Source organism: Macaca thibetana, chromosome 19 (genome assembly GCF_024542745.1).
Source record: "Macaca thibetana thibetana isolate TM-01 chromosome 19, ASM2454274v1, whole genome shotgun sequence".
Taxonomy (NCBI): Eukaryota; Metazoa; Chordata; class Mammalia; order Primates; family Cercopithecidae; genus Macaca; species Macaca thibetana.
The window spans coordinates 9,378,107-9,397,335 of NC_065596.1; the positions used below are offsets into that span (position 1 = coordinate 9,378,107).

At 53.3% G+C, this 19,229-nt stretch overlaps 1 protein-coding gene across 2 annotated transcripts; it reads right to left on the bottom strand.

The window, feature by feature from the left end:
* Positions 1-4: 4 nt before the first annotated feature.
* On the bottom strand, positions 5-7,845 carry SYDE1 (synapse defective Rho GTPase homolog 1). 2 transcript variants are annotated; one of them, XM_050769525.1, is made up of 8 exons: positions 7,694-7,845; positions 5,821-6,162; positions 4,787-5,431; positions 4,402-4,616; positions 3,699-3,825; positions 3,345-3,505; positions 2,564-2,789; positions 5-1,411 (listed from the first exon to the last, which is right to left on the bottom strand). In XM_050769525.1, exons 1-8 carry the CDS (start codon positions 7,779-7,781, stop codon positions 1,008-1,010), a joined length of 2,208 nt encoding a protein of 735 aa, XP_050625482.1. In that variant the 5' UTR covers positions 7,782-7,845; the 3' UTR covers positions 5-1,007. The 2 variants fall into 2 exon arrangements, with proteins under 2 accessions (XP_050625482.1, XP_050625483.1); XM_050769526.1 differs by having other exon boundaries at positions 5,821-5,961; positions 7,694-7,839.
* Positions 7,846-19,229: the final 11,384 nt, after the last annotated feature.

Here is a 19,229-nt window from a genome sequence, read left to right on the forward strand (position 1 = left end):
CAGAACCTGTGCATATTGATTTATTATCCACAAAGATGGAGGTGCGGAAAAGAAGAGGGAGACAGGAGGGAACCGTACTCTCCCACTGGAACTCTGGGGCCCACTGAGGCACCATTACTGGGGATTTCAGGGTGGCTGGGCACTGCCAACTGCACCCTCCTCTGTGGTCCCTGAAAGAGCCCCACACGCCTGCTCCAGACGTGTCCACGCACACCAGTCCTCACAGACACACACACACATGCATGGAGGCAATAAATATGTTCCGTACCAGACTGCCCCCAGCCTGACGCTTTGGGGGGCCCCCTCCAAAAGAGAGGGGTTTAAGTGCTCAATTTTTTTTTCAGGGGTGGGGATGAGGGGATGGGGATTGGAAAGGCCAGACTCTGTTATCTCCATTTGCTGACTAGAGGCCAATCGTGGGGTCTTCCCGGGAAAAGGGTGGGGGAAACCAGCTGTTTCTCCATAAGCCCCAGGCTGCCCCTGTATCCATGCTGGAACCCAGGATAGGGGCTGCCTCCCACAAACAGTGCCTCATGCTAGTCCTTGTGTCGTCCAAGGGAGGGAGAAACAAGAGTGCAGTGCTCAAAGCTAATACTGATTTGGTTGGCAGCAGCAAGAGGGCCGACTAGAGGTGACTCACCGCTCCAGGGTGATGCACACCGTAACTGGTGTTGACCCGGCCAAGGGGAGGCAAGAGAGGCCAGCCTAGCAAGCGCGAGAACTGCCTTTTTGGCAACAAAAGGGGAAACCCTTGGTGCTCAGGAAAGATGGTCACAACCTCTGGTCCCTAAAATCCCCAGTACCCAGACTTCGCAACTAGTGTCCAAATACTGGGCCCTGGAAACGGGGAATGAGTCTCAGCCATACATGCGACTGGTCCCATGGTAACTCCCTAACAACCAGGAGCTCGGCCTGAGCAACAGGTCTGACTCTCCTTGGTCACCAGGGCACCGCCTTCGCCACCGGGCGCCCAGTTTTGTAACCGGGGTCCCGCCCTGTCCTCTGGCTCAGAGGCACACGTTGATTTGCTTGGAGAGCTCTCTCTCCAGATCCAGGATGAGGGCGTCGAAGTCTTTGAGATTCAGGTGCGGGTTGAAGGGTGCATCGAAGTCATCTTCGAAGTCAGCGGTGACCCTCGGCTCACCGACGTCCTCGTCCTCGTCCTCGCTGTCACTGCCCGTCACGTGGTCGTAGTCTGGCCCGGACAGGAAGTCCCGCCCACAAGACAGGAAGTCCCGCCCGCAAACGCTCCAGTCGCCGGCGTAGCGGTTGCTCGGGGGGCTCTCAGGGCCTCCTCGGCCGCGGGGCCGAGTCACCACTTCGGGGTCTGCCAGCGGTAAGTGCAGAGGTGGTTGTCGTTTGGGTCGTAAGTACGGCGCGACATCTGGAGCTTCTCCGGGCAGGCGGGGATCTGAAGGGAGACAGGGCGGGTCATACACAGAGGAGACAGCCGACTTCTGATTGGCTGTTTAGGGAACTAGGCTCCTGATTGGCCTGTGGGAAGAGGCCTTCGACCGTTTCAGGGTTTCACCGGCGGAGCTAGAACTGGTTGCTTAGGCGACTAGACCTCTGATTGGCATGTCAAGAGGCAGGGCCTCTGACTGCATCAAAGATGGATAGCAGCAGGTGCCCTGGATCATGCCTGTAATCCCAGCACTTTGGGAGGCCTGAGGCAGGCGGATCACTTGAGGTCAGGAGTTCAAGACCAGCCTGGCCAACACCGTGAAACCCCGTCTCTACTAAAAATACAAAAATTAGCTAGGACTGGTAGTGCGTGCCTGTAATTCCAGCACTTTGGGAGGACTGAAGTGGGTGGATCACTTGAGGTCAGGAGTTCAAGACCAGCCTGGCTAACACAGTGAAACCCCCTCTCTACTTAAAATATAAAAATTAGCCAGGACTGGCCGGGCGCGGTGGCTCACGCCTGTAGTCCCAGCGCTCTCGGAGGCCGAGGTGGGTGGATCACGAGGTCAGGAGATCAAGACCATCCTGGCTACCACAGTGAAACCCTGTCTCTACTAAAAAAAAAAAAAAAAAAAAAAAAAAAATTAGCTGGGCGTGGTGGCGGGTGCCCGTAGTCCCAGCTACTCGGGGGGCTGAGGCAGGAGAATGAATGGCATGAGCCCTGGAGGCAGAGCTTGCAGTGAGCCGAGATCACACCACTGCACTGCAGCCTGGGTGACAGAGAGAGATCTCAAAAAAAAAAAAAAAAAAAAAAAAAAAAGTAAAGATGAATCTGCTCTGTGGGGCAAAGTGATTCAGTTTATAATCCCAGTACTTTGGGAGGCTGCGGCAGGAGGATGGCTTGAGATCATGAGTTTGAGACCAGCTTGGGCAGTATAGAGAAACCCTGTCTTTACAAAATAATAAATAATAATAATAAAAAAGACAAAACAGATAGATTGGTTGGATCTGAACTGGTTGCTGAGGCAACCAGGTACCAGTTTACTCCATGAGGGGACGTAGCCTGCTTCAAGCCCAAGACACTGATTGGTCCCTTAAGGTGGCATCACTGCAGCAGCCTGGCTCAGACTGGTGGTGCAGGTCCTGGGCATGAGCTCACCTGGCCAAGACTGCAGCAGGTAGTGCAGCACCTCGATGTGGCGCTTGAAGTCCACTGCACTGGCGAGGCCTGGGCCGGAGCTGCGGGCACGAGGCCTTGTGGGTGCCTGGCGTGCCGGCAGCAGCACAGGCCCGAAGCACACGGCCAAGTTCTGTGGGGTCATGCGATTGTAGGCATGGAAGGAGGAGACAAGGCGCAGGTGGTCCAGGAGAAGCGTCAGGGTGGCCTGGGAGAGGGTTGAGAGGATGTAAGTCAGACAAAGTCAGGCCCCTGGGGCACCTACCTGCAAGAGACTAAGGTGGCTAGAGTAAGGAAGCAGGTTCACAGTCTCATAGCTGGGATGTGGTCGGGTTAAGACTATTAATCATTAGGTATTAGTATTATGAGCCTATTTTGCTGGAGGGAAGACTGAAGCCAAAGGCAACTAAGCATTGGAAAGGCAAAGCTGCCATGAATCCCATTTTACAGATGAAGGTATTGAAGCACAGAGAGGGATGGAACTTGTCTAGGTTCCCTCAGCCAGGAACCTCCCTTGTAGGTTGAAAGACCAGTATTCAGCATGCATTTTTGACACATCCTGGCTGTGTGACCTTGGGTAACTCACTCAACTGCTTTGGGCCTCAGTTTCCAAATCTTTGAAGTGGGATGCTAATAGCACCTATTTCTTGGGGATATGATGCTGCTGCCAGCTCATGCCCATCGCAGGCCCAGCCATGGGTGAAACATTCTATTGGAATTAGCCCACTCTCAAGTCCCATCACTCCCACCAGGCCCAACTCACTCTTTCCACATCCGGCAGGCAGCTGAGAAGCCCTCGGGTGCCCTCAGTGGTGGGGGGAGCTCTGTTTGGGGGGTCCCGAGCCATGGCCTCCAGTACCACCTGATACAGGGGCTGGGTGATGAGCGGAGTGGGCAACTCTCGAAGATAATCCTTGAGGATGCCTGTGAACACAGGGCCCCCTCTGGTCAGGGCACCACTGGCTTCTAAGGCCAAGGAGGGGCACAGACAAGGGGGAAGAGGAGGTGGGTGAAAGCAAGGTCAGATAGGAGGAGTGAGGTCCCAGAGGAGCCCCAAGGCCTTGAAGTGAGGCCTTGAATGGGGGTGAGCAGGCAGAGGAGAGGGGGCCATGCTGACCAGTGATGACATTGATATCGGGGTACAGGTCCTCAGATAGGCAGACCGCTGCACTGTCCCGCTCAAAGGCATCCCGAAGCTCTTTCTTCACTGCCGCTGAACCACATAGACGGTACAGTCCCACTACCTGGAGGCGGGAAGAGAGAGTGAATATCTTCCTGCTGGGGCCACAGACTAATCGGCCCAGTGGGGTGAGCACTGGAATTCTGGGCCACGGTAGCAATGGACACTGGGGGCTGGGAGGTTGGAACTACCTTGACAACCTGGCCTTGTAAACCCTCTGCTTGGACTACTTGTCTTGGCTCCCACCTCCTTTGACTTAGGAAACTCTGATGCTTCTTCCAGGAAGCTTTCCATGACTACCCCAGGTTTTGTTTTAAGCTCTCCCAGACCCTAGGTACACCCCCGCCCCACTCTAGTCCCAGTTAGTTTTACATTTATGAATGACTAGAGTCGTATCTTTTCCCCCATCAGACTCTGAGCCCCAGGAGGGCTTGGATCCTGTTATTAAATCGATGGATGACCCATGGGTTCTGCCCAGGGTGCCACAGTCAAGGGGGGGCCTTCTGCCCTTGTCTAGGCTGGGATTGGAGCTAGGAGTGGCTCAGGCCTGGGGTAGGGGTCTGGCATCTGTACATAGGGTGTCCTGAAGAGTGGGTCTGAGGTCTGGGGGCCAGAGGGGTGGAGTGGGGTGGGTGCTTACCCGCAGCCCTCGGTGCTCGATCTGCCCAACGCACTTCTGGATGATGAGGGGCACCTGGCCCGGGGGCCGCTCCCGCTCCACCAGCAGTGGCAGTGGCAGCCCGAAGACGCGGGGCTCAGCTGTGGCAGGGGCTTCCTGCTGCTCCGACAGGGTCAGCTTGGCATAGAGCAGCCCCTGGGGCTCCAGGCGCACGGCCAGCTGTTGGGCCTGGCACCCTGAGGACACAAGGGCCTGAGCCGGGTACTCTGAAGCTTCATGTACCCCCCCGGCCTCCCTACTCCAGGTCACACCTTCTGCCCGGAGCCCAGCCCCCTAGGCACTCTGCGGGGGTGGCGGTGGGGTTTGGGGGTCCCTGCCCCTCCTCCCCTGCAGCCACGTGTCCTACCTCGGAAGACCGTGGGCAGCAGCACGGTGCCCTGGGCACAGGGCCGGTGCCTTCTCACGCCAGGGTCCCATGCAAGCACCAGGGCGCGCAGGAGCCTGGCGGCCTCCAACTCCAGGTGGAAAGTGTGGTCCAGCCGCAGGAAGTCCGGCCCCCCTCGCAGCGGCCCTGTTCGGGCCCGGGCCTCCCCATCCACTTGTAGTAGGCAGCAGAGGTCTCTGGGGGTGGCCCCTGGCGCTGGCCGCAGCCCTCCGAGACCGTACAGGTGCAGGCTGAGGCGGCCCCAGAGTGCAGCCGGGGGTGCCCGGGCTGTGGGACCCACCTCGTAGGGCCGGAAGGAGGTGGGCGACGGGGGCCCAGCTGGGCGCTCCGGTGAGTCTCCGTCGCTGAGGTAACCGGCCCTCGGGCTCCGGGTGCCCCCGGGCCCTGCTGCCCGCCCGGGGCCCCCCACGCTGCTGTCCAGGTGGTAGCGGCTGATGACGGAGCCCGCAGGGGCAGCCCTCTCGCGCTCCCTGCCAGCCCGGGGGCCTCGCAGGCTCAGGCGGCGCCGCAGTTCCGGCAGCTTCTTCATCTTTATGGAGAGGCGCCTGGCGGGGCCCGGGGACTTGGTGCGGGAGGCTTTGGCCGGGGGGCTGGCAGGGGCTGCACCTGTGTGGAGAGCAGACCTCAGGGTCCAGGAACCTGGGCTTAGGGGAGGAGGGTGAGGCTGGTGCTTCCCTGGGGAGGGGCTGTGAGGCTGGTGTTTCCCTGAAGGGAAGGGGTGTGAAGCTGGTGCTCCCCTGAAGGGAAGGAATGTGATGCTTGTGCTCCCCTGAGGGGGAGGGGGTGTGAGGCTGGTGCTCCCCTGAAGGGAAGGGGTGTGAGGCTGGTGCTCCCCTGAAGGGAAGGGATGTGAAGCTGGTGCTCCCCTGAAGGGAAGAGGTGTGAAGCTGGTGCTCCCCTGAAGGGAAGGAATGTGATGCTTGTGCTCCCCTGAGGGGGAGGGGGTGTGAGGCTGGTGCTCACCTGGGGGAAGGAGATGTGAAGCTTGTTCTTACCTTGGGGGGCCAGGCCCTCTGGCTCAGCTGAGCCTGGCTGTGGCCCTGGGGGCTCAGGTGCTGGAGGTCTGGGGTCTTCCTCAGGGATGGGGTTGTACCAGATCTCACCCGCGGGTTCTCCACTGCCAGGTACCCCAGGCCCTAAAGAGGTGTCCTCAGCTGGCTTGGCCCCACCCAGCACCCATCGGCGGCTGCTGGGCTCCAGGCTTTGCAGGTAGGCCCCCCGTGCAGGGCTCCTTGATGCCTCAGGGCTAGGGGGCCCCTCTGCTCCAGCCTGGGACCCTTCGGGAGCCTGGGGCTCTGGCTCTGGAGGGCTGGGCTCTGGGCGCTGGGCTGGGCGGCCTGGTGGAGAGCAAGGAGAGTGAGACCCAGCCCCTCACTTCCTGCAGAGCAGCCCTGTGCAATTGATCAGTGGGTGGGATGCTGTGTACAGCCCTGGCCCGCCCCTGATAAGTCACTGTTCCTTGGATCCTGCTCTTTTGGTTGGAATAGGCAGCCACAGGCTAGTGATCTCGGTTATCAGCTTAGAGCGCCCCCTGCTCAATCCCTGACATCCCAAAAGGGGACTCCGTCCCTGCAGCCTCAGGGTTCTAAGTCAGGCTTCCTGGGGCCCGTAGGTACTGCGTTCCAGTCTCCACTTCCTCTCCCCTCTCAATAACTGTGGCATGGAGCTTTGCACTTGTGTGGCCTTGGGCAAGTCGCTTCCCTCTCTGAGGCTCAGTATTCTCCTGTGAAATGGGGGGATGTGATTTCCATGTCCAGGGAGGCTTCCAGGAGCCTTCTGGAAAAGTACACAGCCCACAGCAGGCACTACGTGCTCAGGAGTGAGGAGCTGGGTTCTCTATTCCCTGCAGCACAGTCACTCCCAGTCTCCTGCCCTTTTTACCCTCCCTCCTGTCTTCCAAACTCTGTCGCCATCCTGGGATGGGCCCTTGTCCTTCAGCCCAGGCCAGGCCCCCCAGGCTTAATGCCTTGGGACTTCCCCTTCCCTCCCTCCTCTCCTCTCTCATGTCCTGGGCTGTTTCCTGTGTGTGTTTGTGTTTGGGCATCCCTGTCCCTTCTCCCTGCCCTGGGAACCTTGGGAATCTTTGGGAAGGCCTGGGGGGAAGGGGCACGTCCATGGAATGGTCTGGCCTTCCTCCTTTAACTCCTTCCTTCCTGGGTCCCCCTATCCCACGCAGCTATTTCTCTAAGGTCTTTACTTGCTACCCTGCTGAACTCCTCTTCTGGTCACCTCCCATGTCTACCCTCTAGGGTCTCTATTGGTAGCAAAGCCCAAAGAGCTGTTTAAGTCACCGGCCCTGGGCACATTACCCCATTGCTCCGTGCCTCAGTTTCCCCATCTGTATAAAGGGCACAGTTTCCTGGGGCTAAGGCAGGCGCAGTTGCAGTCACCGGTTAGTAGGTGGGAGGTAGAGGGCGGCAGCTACTCTGATTGACGGGCCGCCCCTCTCTCCTTTGCAGGAGTGCACCCCTCATCTCCCATCCTGCGCCTCCAGGGCTTCCGATGCCCCTTGCCCAGCCTGACTGGGCCCCAGTGTCCCGGCCTCCCAGCCCCTCCTCCCCTCCACCCTCCAGGCTCTCAGTCGCAGCCCCATTTCCTGTCGTGGGCGAGGCCCCCTCCCGGGCCTCCCAAGGAGCCCGCAGCGCTGGCATCCTCGGCCAGCTGCACATAACGGTCCGTGCCCCCCTCCCTCCCAGTCCCTTCCTTCCAGGACCCCTACCCTCCCCTGGCTGGAGGCACCGCAGTCTGCAGCGGGGTGCGGGGGGCTCCCCCTAATCCCCCCCACCGTCTGTCCTCGGGGCCCTGGGACCCCGCTCCTAGGCCGGGCGGGGCTCGGCGCCCTCTCTTCCCCCACGGATCTCTGCTCACCGCGCTCCTTGGCGTCCGACTTTTTCCGGGGAAGTTTCTCCCGGCCCCGCAGGCGGGAGAAGGTTTTCCTGAGTAGCGGCTCGGCCATGCTGCGGCCCGGGCCGGGCCGAGCCGAGTGCGCGCCCCGGGCTCCGGCCGCGCCGCCCCGCGCCCTCCCCGCCCCGCCCGGGCCTCCCCGCCCGCCCCCCACCCCGAGCCAGCAGGAAGCACATTCCGGGAATGCTTGGCCCAAACTTTTTTTTTTTTTCTTTCCCTTTCCCGCGGCCTGAGCGGGCGATGCTGGGAGATGTAGTTGCCTGGGGCCGGGAGGGGATGGAATGGGGGCTCCGGGTGCCCGGATCCGCTCCAGCTTCGATGGGACGTGACGATCCTTGGTCTTCCTCCTCACCCACCCTCCCTGGATAGGACTCTGGGGGATGGCATCCAGGAAGTTCTCTTGGGTCTGTCTCACCGCTCTCCTTCCCAGGTACTGTTTCAACCTGGTGCAAGCCGTAGTGTCATTCGTTTCAATGACCGTCCCCACTACCCAACCCACCTTAAGCCTCTTCTTTGGTCTCCTCATGCCACTCTTTCCCCACTCAATTCCCTCACCTCCAAATTCCAATTACTACTGCTGTTTGACAAACCATCCCCAAACGTGATGATGTAAAACAACCATGTCGTGATTGTGAAAGGAAAATAAATCTTGAGGCCCCCAAAGCACTAAGCCAAAGGGAAAATGTCAAACTGGTAACTGTGTAGGGCAAACCTGCCTCCCATTCTATTCCTAAGATAGCTACAAGGTTGAAAAAGCTATCTGGGCACGGTGGCTCACTCCTGTAATCCTAGCACTTTGGGAGGCTGAGGTGACGGATCACTTGAGGTCAGGAGTTCAAAACCAGGCTGGCCAACATGGTGAAACCCCATCTCTACTAAAAATACAAAAAAAAAAAAAAAAAAAAAAAGAAAAGAAAAAAAAATTAGCCAGGCATGGTGGGTGGGCTCCAGTAATCCCAGCTACTTGGGAGGCTGGGGCAGGAGAATTGCTTGAACACGGGAGGTGGAGGTTGCAGTGAATCAAAATTGTGCCACTGCACTCTAGCTTGGTCATTAGAGCAAGATGCCGTCTAAAAAAAAGAAGAAGAAAAGAAAAAAAAAAGAGCTACACAATTCCCTCACAATTTGCCCACAGGGAAATTCCTTATGGACAAAGGACAGGCAGAACTCAAAACTCCCTCTGCTCACATGAGACAAACACATATCTGATCGCTTCCTTGTCTATTTGTTTCACTAAGCCAGACTAAGGCATATCTTAATCTTATCATAAGTGACTGTCTCTGTAAATTGCATATTCAGAAAGGCTAGTCAGAAACTCAAAAGAATGCAATTGTTTCTCTCTTATCTACCTTTAACCTGGAAGCCCTCTCCCTACGTTTGAGTTGTCCTGCCTTCCCAGACCAAACCCACATGCATCTTACATATGTCGATTGCTGTCTCATGTCTCCCTAAAATATATAAAACTAGACCAAGCTGGTCTAGCTGGTACCACCACAGCTCACTGCAGTCTCAACCTCTTGGGCTCAGGTGATGCTCCTGCCTCAGCCTCCCCAGCAAGTGGGACTACAGGCACATGTCACCATACCTGGCCAATTTCCCTACTTTTTGTACAGATGGAGTCTCATTATGTTGCCCAGACTGGTCTCAAACTCCTGGGCTTGACTGGGTGTGGTGGCTCACGCCTGTAATCCCAGCACTTTGGGAGGCCAAGGCGGGTGGATCACGTGAGGTTGGGAGTTCGAGACCAGCCTGGCCAACATGGGGAAACCCCATCTCTACTAAAAATACAAAATTAACTGGGGGTGGTGGCATAGGCCTATAATCCCAGCTACTTGGGAGGCTGAGGCAGGAGAATTGCTTGAACCCAGAAGGCGGAGGTTGTGGTGAGCCGATACTGTGCCATTGCATTCCAGTCTGGGCAACAAGAATGAAACTCCGTCTCAAAAAACAAAACAAAACAAAACAAAACACAAAAAACTCCTGGGCTCAAGTGATCTGCCTGCCTTGGCCCCCCAAGTAGCTAGGATTACAGACGTGAATCAAGGTAGTGGTCCTGACAACCCTGGGCTTATGTTGTCAGGAGCTTCTAAGACTGTGTCACATGCGTGTCCTTAACCTTGGCAAAATAAACTTTCTAAATTTGTTGAGACTTGTCTCAGATACCCTTTTACATGATGCTCACAGATGCTGTGGTTCAGTTTGGACAGGGGAGATTTGACAGTGCCTGTCCCTGTACCTCAGTTGGGAAGTCTCCAAGGCTAGGGGGTGACTAAAAAATGGTGGAGGGTGGGGTCCTGAATCATCTGGAGGTGTCTTCACTCAGAGGTCTTGCAATTGACATCAGCTGTTGCTGGGGCTGTGGACTAGGGCAACTACACAGGCCTCTCCGTGTGGCTCGGGTTTCCTTCCAGCAATGGTGGCCTTGGGGTAGTCAGACTTCTTAGACAGCCACCCAGGCCTCTCAAAGTGAACAAGGAAGAAGTTGCATCTCTTCTGACCCAGGCTCGGGTGTCATGCTGTGTCACTTCTGCCACCAGATTCAAGGAAAGTGGACACAGGCTATACCTCTCTACATGGGAGGCAAGTCAAGGTGACCTTGTACAAATGGATGTAGGGTGGGAGATATTGTGGCCATCTGGGAAAATATAACCTGCCTTAGCCCTGCATTTCATTCTCCATATATTACCCACAGTGGACTTAAAACTGAAATCAGATTATGGCACCATCCTGCTGAATAGTGTTCCTGTGACTGCTCAGCCCACCTAGGATAAAATCCAGATTCCCACTGTGGTCTAACAAGACTTCCAGCCTCATCTCTTTGGCTGCCCATTCACTCACCATGGCCTCCTTTCTGGTTCTCCTTCACATCAAGCTGTTTCTGCCTTAGGTCCTTTGCACACACGGTTCCTTCTGCCTGGGAAGCCCTTGTTCTTCTGAGGCTACCTCTCTCTCATCCTTTAGGTCCAATGGCACCTTCTAGGGAGGCCCTTTCTGTCCACCACCTCTGTCTAGTCAGTATCACATCACTCAGTTTCCTTTCTTCTAACACTTGCTACAACTTGAATTTAACAGTCCCAGTGGTTTGTTCTGGTTTATCTGCCTCCTTGTCCAGACTGGGGCTCCACCAAGTGATCAGGTGATGCTTATCTATGTTGTTCACTGCTGAATATTCAGGTAGGAGATCAGGTGTCAGGTGATGGAGGTCTGTATAGGAGGGGGTGTCCAAGAGGCCTGGACCAGGAGGCTGTGTGTGTTTAGTTTTAATGTGTCTTGGTGTGGTTCTCTGTGTTTATCCTACTTGGAGTTTGTTGAGCTTCGTGGATATGTAGATTAATGTCTTTCATCAATTCTGGACTTCTGGGAAGTTTTTGGCCATTGTTTCATCAAATATTATTATTATTATTATTTGAGATGGAGTCTCACTGTGTCACCCAGGCTGGAGTGCAGAGGCATGATCTTGGCTCACTGCAGCCTCTGCCTTCTGGGTTCAAGTGATTGTCCTGCCTCAACCTACCAAGTAGGTGGGGTTACAGGTGCTTGCCACCATGCCCGGCTAATTTTTGTATTTTTAGTAGAGATGGTTTTTTGCCATATTGGCCAGGCTGGTCTCAAACTTCTGACCTCAAGTGATCTGCCCGCCTTAGCCTCTCAAAGTGCTGGGATTACAGGCATGAACCACCATACCCGGCCTCATCAAATATTCTTTCTGTTCCTTTCACTTCTCTCCTTCTGGGACTCTGATTATGCATATATTGGTATACTCATTATACAACTGTTGGTATACAGTTCTCCTAGGTGCTATTCACTTTTCTTGGATGTGTGTGTTTGGGGGACATCAGTCTATAAAAGGGTGGAGTGCACCCTCCTCCCTATGAGATCCCTGCGTGGATGCCTTTGAGGCAGCTGTTGACAGTGGGGAAAGAAGTCAGGGGTCAAGACAATACCTCTTTATAAGTTGAGGGCAGAGGCTGCAGGACTAAGGTCCCAATGGGGTACTTCAGAGTCTCAGGGGAGCTGGGGTCTGACATGGGGGTGAGAGCAACCCTTAGCCCCACCCATATGACACCCACATACCACATGAATATTTATTATTATTAGTTTTTGTAAATCTTTTTGCGTTTTGTACTTTTCCTGTTGTCTTTATTTGCCTGCATGTAGCCTATTTAATTCACCATTGGCTCTGATTCTTTCTTAGCAATCAGAAATCTTCATAAGTGAGAACAGATTATCTGCAAATTGTATGTAATGAAATGGTTATGAATTCTAAGTTTCACAATGATGTTTGTATGCTTATTCTTGTGGATTTTGCTAGTTGCTGTACAGATTTTAGAGCCTGTATGTGTACCCCTTCCCTTCCCTTCCCTTCTTTTTCCTTCCTTTCCCTTTTTTTGAGACACAGTCTTACTTTGTCACCCAGGCTGGAGTGCAGTGGCACGATCTGGGCTCACTGCAACCTCTGACTCCCTGGTTTAAATGATGCTCCTGCCTCAGCCTCCTGAGTAGCTAGGATTACAGGCACACACCACCATGCCCAGCTAATTTTTGTATTTTTAGTAGAGACGGGGTTTCACCCTGTTGGCCAGGATGGTCTCGATTTCCTGACCTTGTGATCCATCCAACTTGGCCTCCCAAAGTGCTGAGATTACAGGGGTGAGCCACTGTGCCTGGCCCTTTTTCTTTTCTTTAAAAAAAAATTTATTTTCATGGCTGGGCACAGTGGTTTATGCCTGTAATCCCAGCACTTTGGGAGCCCAAGGCAGGTGGATCATGAGGTCAGGAGTTCAAGACTAGCCTGGCCAAGACGGTGAAACCCTGTCTCTACTAAAAATATAAAAATTAGCTAGGCATGGTGGCAGGCACCTGTAATCCCAGCTGCTCAGGAGGCTGAGGGAGGAGAATTGCTTGAACCTGGAGGGTCAAGGTTGGAGTGTGTCGAGATCATGCCACTGCACTCCAGCCTGGGCGACTGAGTAAAACTCTGTCTCAAATTTTTTAAAAAAATTATTTTCATGCTATTTTTATTTACTTTATTATTATTATTTTATTTATTTTTCTTGCTCTATTGCTCAGGCTGGAGTGCAATGGCACTACCACAACTCACTGCACCCTCAACCTCCTAGGCTCAAGTGATGTTTCTGCCTCAGCTTCCCAAGCAACTGGAACTACAGGCATGTGCCACCATACCACGCTGATTTTTCTATTTTTTTGTGGAGATAGGGTCTCATCATGTTGCCCAGACTGTTCTCAAACCTCTAGGCTCAAGTGATCTTCCCACTTTGGCCTCCCAAGTGGCTGGGATTATAGGTGTGAGCCACTGTGCTTGGCCTTATTATTTTTAGAGACATGATCTCCCTCTGTCACCTAGGCTGGGGTGCATTGGTGTGATCATGGCTCACTGCAGACTTGAACTTCTGGGTTCAAGCAATCCTCTTGCCTCAGCCTCCTGAGTAGCTAGGCCTATAGGCATGCACTGCCATACCCAGCTAACTTAAATTTTTTTTTTTTTTGTAGAGACAGGATCTTGCTATGTTGCCCAGGCTGGTCTCAAACTCCTGACCTCAAGCGATCCTTCCTCCTTGACCTCTCAAAGTGCTAGGATTACAGGTATGAGCCACTGCACCTGGCCATGTGTGTATTTTCTTTCCCCTAAATGTTCTCATTGGCTGCAGGCCCGATGCGCTGTGCTTTTGGTACCTGGTGGATTAACCAGCCCCAGATATGTATAGACCAATTAGTTGAAAGATCAAAAGACCATTTCCTGCCAGGTTTGGGCAGAGCTCAGCACCTCTGTGGTAGTCAAGGGGAGTTGATGGATAAATACCCCAGCTCCCTCACCCTTGTGTGGGATGATTGAGGTTCATGTTCTACACTGACCCCTAGTGTTCACCCACGGGATTAAGCTCCAGCTGCCCACTGTAGAAACCTGCTTATCAATACGCTCTTTGCTGACTTCCTTCCCTTCCCTCTCCCACATATCACCCCACTTACAGTATTTCCTGTTTATTTCCTAAATACTTGAATCCTTGTCTCAGGGTTGGCTTCTGGCAGACTCCAAACACAGACATTCTCTCTAGGCCTCTGTTTGATGTGCAAAAGGAAGAATACATTAGGCTGTTTTCTTTTTTTTTTTTTTTTTATTTTTTTATTTTTTTTTATTTTTTTTATTTTTTTTTTTTTTTGAGACGGAGTCTCGCTCTGTCGCCCAGGCTGGAGTGCAGTGGCCGTATCTCAGCTCACTGCAAGCTCCGCCTCCCGGGTCTACGCCATTCTCCTGCCTCAGCCTCCCGAGTAGCTGGGACTACAGGCGCCCGCCACCTCACCCGGCTAGTTTTTTTTTTGTATTTTTTAGTAGAGACGGGGTTTCACCGTATTAGCCAGGCTGGTCTCGATCTCCTGACCTTGTGATCCGCCCGTCTCGGCCTCCCAAAGTGCTGGGATTACAGGCTTGAGCCACCGCGCCCGGCCAGGCTGTTTTCAAGGCTATGGGCATGGGGCGTGGTTCCGTGGGGCTACATCTCCATTCTACCAGCTCCCTGCCGTGCTCAGTTCCTGGGGAATGGGAGATAGAGAAGATTTTGGGGAGCAGGTCCCAAGCTTCCTCCACCCGCCGTGGTCATTCCCATTTGTTTCCACACCTGAGGCTTGCTTCTATCTGGCATCTTCCAGAAGAAAGTGAACACCTCAGCCTGCCTAGGCCTCCCTGGCTGGAAGTCAGACTCAGAGGAACCAGAAAAGAGGTGGCTGCCCAGAGATATCCATCAGAGTAGCATTCAGGAGCTGGAGGGAGAGGAGGATGATTGTATATAATGAATGGTTATGAATTCTGTTACCATAAATCAGCTTCCTGAGGCAGAGCACAGTCTCACCTGGGTGACAGTGGTACAGCATTGCTTGACCAGAGCCTCCCATTGACCCTTGGAAAAGTCTGGCCAGACAGCTATAGAGCTGAAACTGAGGTGCAGGAGGGTCTCTAGTTGCTCTATGCCACCTCCAGAGTGGTCTCTGTTTATCAGCTGCAAGGCTGTGGAACTGTCCTGCTGGCTAGGCCTCTGCACAGCCTCAGGGATAGACTCAGCAACTGGCCACCTGCAGCCATGCCAAGAGCTCTCCCAGGTGGACATGGTGGTTCACACCTGTAGTCTCAGCTGTTCCAGAGGCTGAGGCAGGAGTATCACTTGAGCCTAGGAGTTTGAGGCTGCAGTGAGCTATGACTGCACCACTGACTCTAGTCTGGGCAACAGAGTGAGACCCTCTCTCTCTCTCTCTCTTTTTTTTCTTGAGATGCGGTTTCACTCTTGTTGCCCAGGCTGAAGTGCAGTGGCACCGTCTCGGTTCGCTGCAACCTCTGCCTCCCAGATTCAAGTGATTCTCCCACCTCAGCCTCTCGAGTAGCTGGGATTACAGATGCCCACCACCCCACCCAGCTAGTTTTTATAATTTTTAGTAGAACTCCTAACCTCAAGTGATCCGCCCTCCTTGGCCTCTCAAAGTGTTGGGATTACAGGTGTGAGCCACCGTGCCCAGCTAAGGCCCTGTCTCTTAAACAAAGCTTATCTGATGTCTAACTCCCAGGCCTGGGTTGCTGGAGTGGACCCTCTAGACTTTACAGGCTGGGTGTACCAGAGGAAGCAGAAGCAGCCTGCAGAGAGGTGGCTGATCAGGGGAGGACAGGTGGCTGGGTGGGCAGGGCTTTGACAGACACCCCACATCATCCTTAGCTCCTGCCTCTTTCCTCCCATGCTTCTGGGCTCTCCTGCACATTCCAAAGTAAAGTCTGGCCCTTGTCTGGCTCCTGAAGAGTTTGCCTTCAAGCTGGTGGAGTATCCTGTGTGATGAGAGTCTCTTTGTATACCTGGAGGTCACGCCAGAGTTTATGCCAAAAATGTGTTTTACGGCGGAGGCGTTGGGCCTCCCTGAATCAGTTTGACCTCTGGAGGGGCTTGAGGCTGAGTAGCGAAGGTCAGTCACACAAATGGGCAGCCATATCTATGTGGCTGTTATGGGCTAAATCAAGCTTGTTTAACCTGCCACCCACAGGCCGCATGTGGCCCAGGAAGGCTTTGAATGTGACCCAACGTGAATTCGTAAACTTTCTTAAAACACTATGAGGTTTTCTTTTCTTTTTTTTTTTTTTTTTTTGCGATTTTTAACTCATCAGCGATTGTTAGTGTTAGTGAATTTTATGTGTGGCCTAAGACAATTCTTCTTCCAGTGTGGTCCAGGGAAGCAGAAAGATTGGACACCCGTGGGCTAAATTATGTTCCCTTCCGTCCCTTGCCAAATTCCTATGTTGAAGTCTTAACTCCCAGTCCCTTAGAATGTGACTGTATTTGGAGCTAGAGTCTTCTCTTCCTCCTTGGCCTCCCAAAGTGCTGGGATTACAGGTGTGAGCCACTGCTCCTGGCCATGTATGTATTTTTCTTCCTTTCTTCCTTCCTTTTCCTTTCTCCCTTTCTCCTTTCTCCTTTCTCCTTTCCTTTCCTTTCCTTTTTTTCTTTTTTCTATTTTTTTTTCAGGGTCTCTCTCTGTCGCCCAGGCTGGGGTGCAGTGATACGATCTCAGCTCGCTACAACCTCCACCTCCCAGACTCAAGTGATTCTCCTGCCTCAGTCTCCCGAGTAGCTGCGATTACAGGCCCGTGCTACCACGCCCAGCTAATTTTTGTATTTGTGGTAGAGACAGGGTTTCACCATATTGGCCAGGCTGGTCTTGAACTCCTGACCTCAAGTGATCCCCCGACCTTGGCCTCCCAAAGTGCTGGGATTGCAGGTGTGAGCCGCCACACCTAGCCCCCCATGTGTGTATTTTTCTTCTCCCAATTTTCTTTCTCGTTGACTGCAGGCCTGAAGCGCCATGCTTTTGGTACCTGGTGGGTTAACCAGCCCCAGGCACATACAGACCAATTCGTTGAAAGACCAAATGCAGGTGGAGGGACTGGTTAGGTTTGGGCAGAGCTCAGCACTTCTGTGGCAGTCAAGGGGAGTTGGTGGATAAACACCCCGGAGCTAGAGACAGAGGTAATTACGTTAAAATGACATCTTTAGGGTGGGCCCTAATCCAGTAGGACTGGTGCCTTACGAGAAGAGGAAGTTTGGACACAGATGTGTGCACACATAGAAGGAAGACAGTGTGAAGTCTCAGGGAATAGACAGCCACTTCCAAGGCCTGGAGAGAAGCCGCAGAACAACCCTGCCAATGATCTTGAACTTGACCTTGAACTTCCAGCCTCCAGAACTATGAGAAAATAAATTTCTGTTGTTTAAGCCTCCCAGGCTGTGGTCTTTTGTTATGGTAGTCCCAGGACACTAGTAATCCTCCATTACCTGCAGGGAACATGTTCCAAGACGCCCGGGAGATTCCTGAAACCGTGGGTAGTACTGAACCCTAGCTATACTGTTTTGTCGATCTCATAACTGCCAAGGCTAGTAAGGGTCTAACGGGTGGGGTGTTTACAGCATAGATGGGCCAGACAAAGGGATGATTGACATCCCGGCTGGGATGGAGTGGAATAGTGCAAGATTTCATCACACTACTCAGAATGGCATGCAATTTAAAATGTATGAATTGTGGGCCGGGCACGGTGGCTCAAGCCTGTAATCCCAGCACTTTGGGAGGCCGAGACGGGCGGATCACGAGGTCAGCAGATCGAGACCAGCCTGGCTAACACGGTGAAACCCCGTCTCTACTAAAAAAATACAAAAAACTAGCCGGGCGAGGTGGCGGGCGCCTGTAGTCCCAGCTACTCGGGAGGCTGAGGCAGGAGAATGGCGTAGACCCGGGAGGCGGAGCTTGCAGTGAGCTGAGATCCGGCCACTGCACTCCAGCCTGGGTGACAGAGCGAGACTCCGTCTCAAAAAAAAAAAAAAAAAAAAAAAAAGTATGAATTGTGGATGGGCACAGTGGCTCATGCCTGTAATCCCAGCACTTGGGAGGCTGAGGTGGGCAAATCACCTGAGGTCAGGAGTTTGAGACCAGCCTGACCAACACGGTGAAACCCCATCTCTACTAAAAATGCAAAAATGTAGCTGGGTGTGGTGGCGGTCACCTGTAGTCCCAGCTGCTCGGGAGGCTGAGGAAGGAGAATTGCTTGAACCCAGGAGGCGGAGGTTGCAGTGAGCCAAGATTGTGCCACTACACTCCCGCCTGGGCGACAGAGTGAGACTGTCTCAAAACCCAAAACCAGAAACTTACGAATTGCTAGCAAAACTGGGTGATTGTAGTCAAAAGTAGTTTAATTGTACATTTGAAAATAACTTACAGAGTATAATCAGATTGTTGATAACACAAAGGATAAATGCTTGAGGGGATGGATACCCAATTTACCCTGATGTGTGCATGCCTGTATCAAAATATGACATGTTATTCATAAATATATACGCGTACTATTTACCCACAAAAAAACTTACAAATTGTTTATTTCTTTCTCTCTCTCTCTTTTTTTTTGAGATAGAGTCTCGCTCTGTCGCCCAGGCTGGAGTGCAGTGGTGTGATCTCGGCTCACTGCAAGCTCTGCCTCCTGGGGTCATGCCATTCTCCTGCCTCAGCCTCCCGAGTAGCTGGGACTACAGGTGCCTACCACCACGCCCAGGTAATTTTTTGTGTGTGTTTTTAGTAGAGATGGGGTTTCACCGTGTTAGCCAGGATGGTCTTGATCTCCTGATCTCGTCAACCGCCCGCGTTGACCTCCCAAAGTGCCGGGATTACAGGCGTGAGCCACCGCACCCGGCCCAAAGTGTTTATTTCTCAAATTTTTCATTTAGTATTTTTGGACTGCTGTTGACAGTAGGTAACTGAAACCTCACGAAGAAGGGGGAACTATTGTAATACAGTGGCCAACCTCCAATAAGAACCCAGAACACTTCCTAGCACTTTGGGAGGCCGAGGCGGGTGGATCACGAGGTCAGGAGTTCAAGATCAGCCTGGCCAAGATGGTGAAACCCCGTCTCTACTAAAAATACAAAAAATGAGCAGGGCATGGTGGTGGGTGCCTGTAATCCCAGCTACTCGGGAGGCTGAGGCAGAGAATTGCTTGAACCCGGGAGGCAGAGGTTGCAGTGAGCCGAGATTGCACCACTGCACTCCAGCCTGAGTGACAGAGAGAGACCCCGTCAAAAAAAAAAAAAAAAAAAAAGCCCAGAACACCAAGGCTTGGGTCAGCTCCTCTGGTTAGCAACACTCTGCACCTGTTGTTACACATTGTGGCAGTGAGAATTAAGCATTGTCTGCACAACTCCACCGGGAGGAAACAGCTGGAAGCTCATGCCTGGTGTCTTCTAGATGCTGCTCTATCTGCCTTTTACCTTTGCAGATTTTTTTTTTTTTTTTAAATGGGGGCCAGGCATGGTGGCTTACACTTGTAATCCCATTGCTTTGGGAGGCCAAGGAGGGAGGATCGCTTGAGCCCAGGAGGCAGAAATTGTAGTGACCTGTGCTCACACCATTGCATCCCAGCCTGGGTGATGGAACCAGATGCTGTCTCGAAAAAAAGCGGTCTTGCTCT

Coding starts and splice junctions, on each gene's coding strand:
- SYDE1 (XM_050769525.1), bottom strand. CDS start 7,781: ATGGCCGAGCCGCTACTCAGGAAAACCTTCTCCCGCCTGCGGGGCCGG. Junction 6,163..7,693: donor GTCGGACGCCAAGGAGCGCG/GTGAGCAGAGAT, acceptor GCTCTCCACCAG/GCCGCCCAGCCCAGCGCCCA. Junction 3,506..3,698: donor CGATATCAATGTCATCACTG/GTCAGCATGGCC, acceptor CTGTGTTCACAG/GCATCCTCAAGGATTATCTT.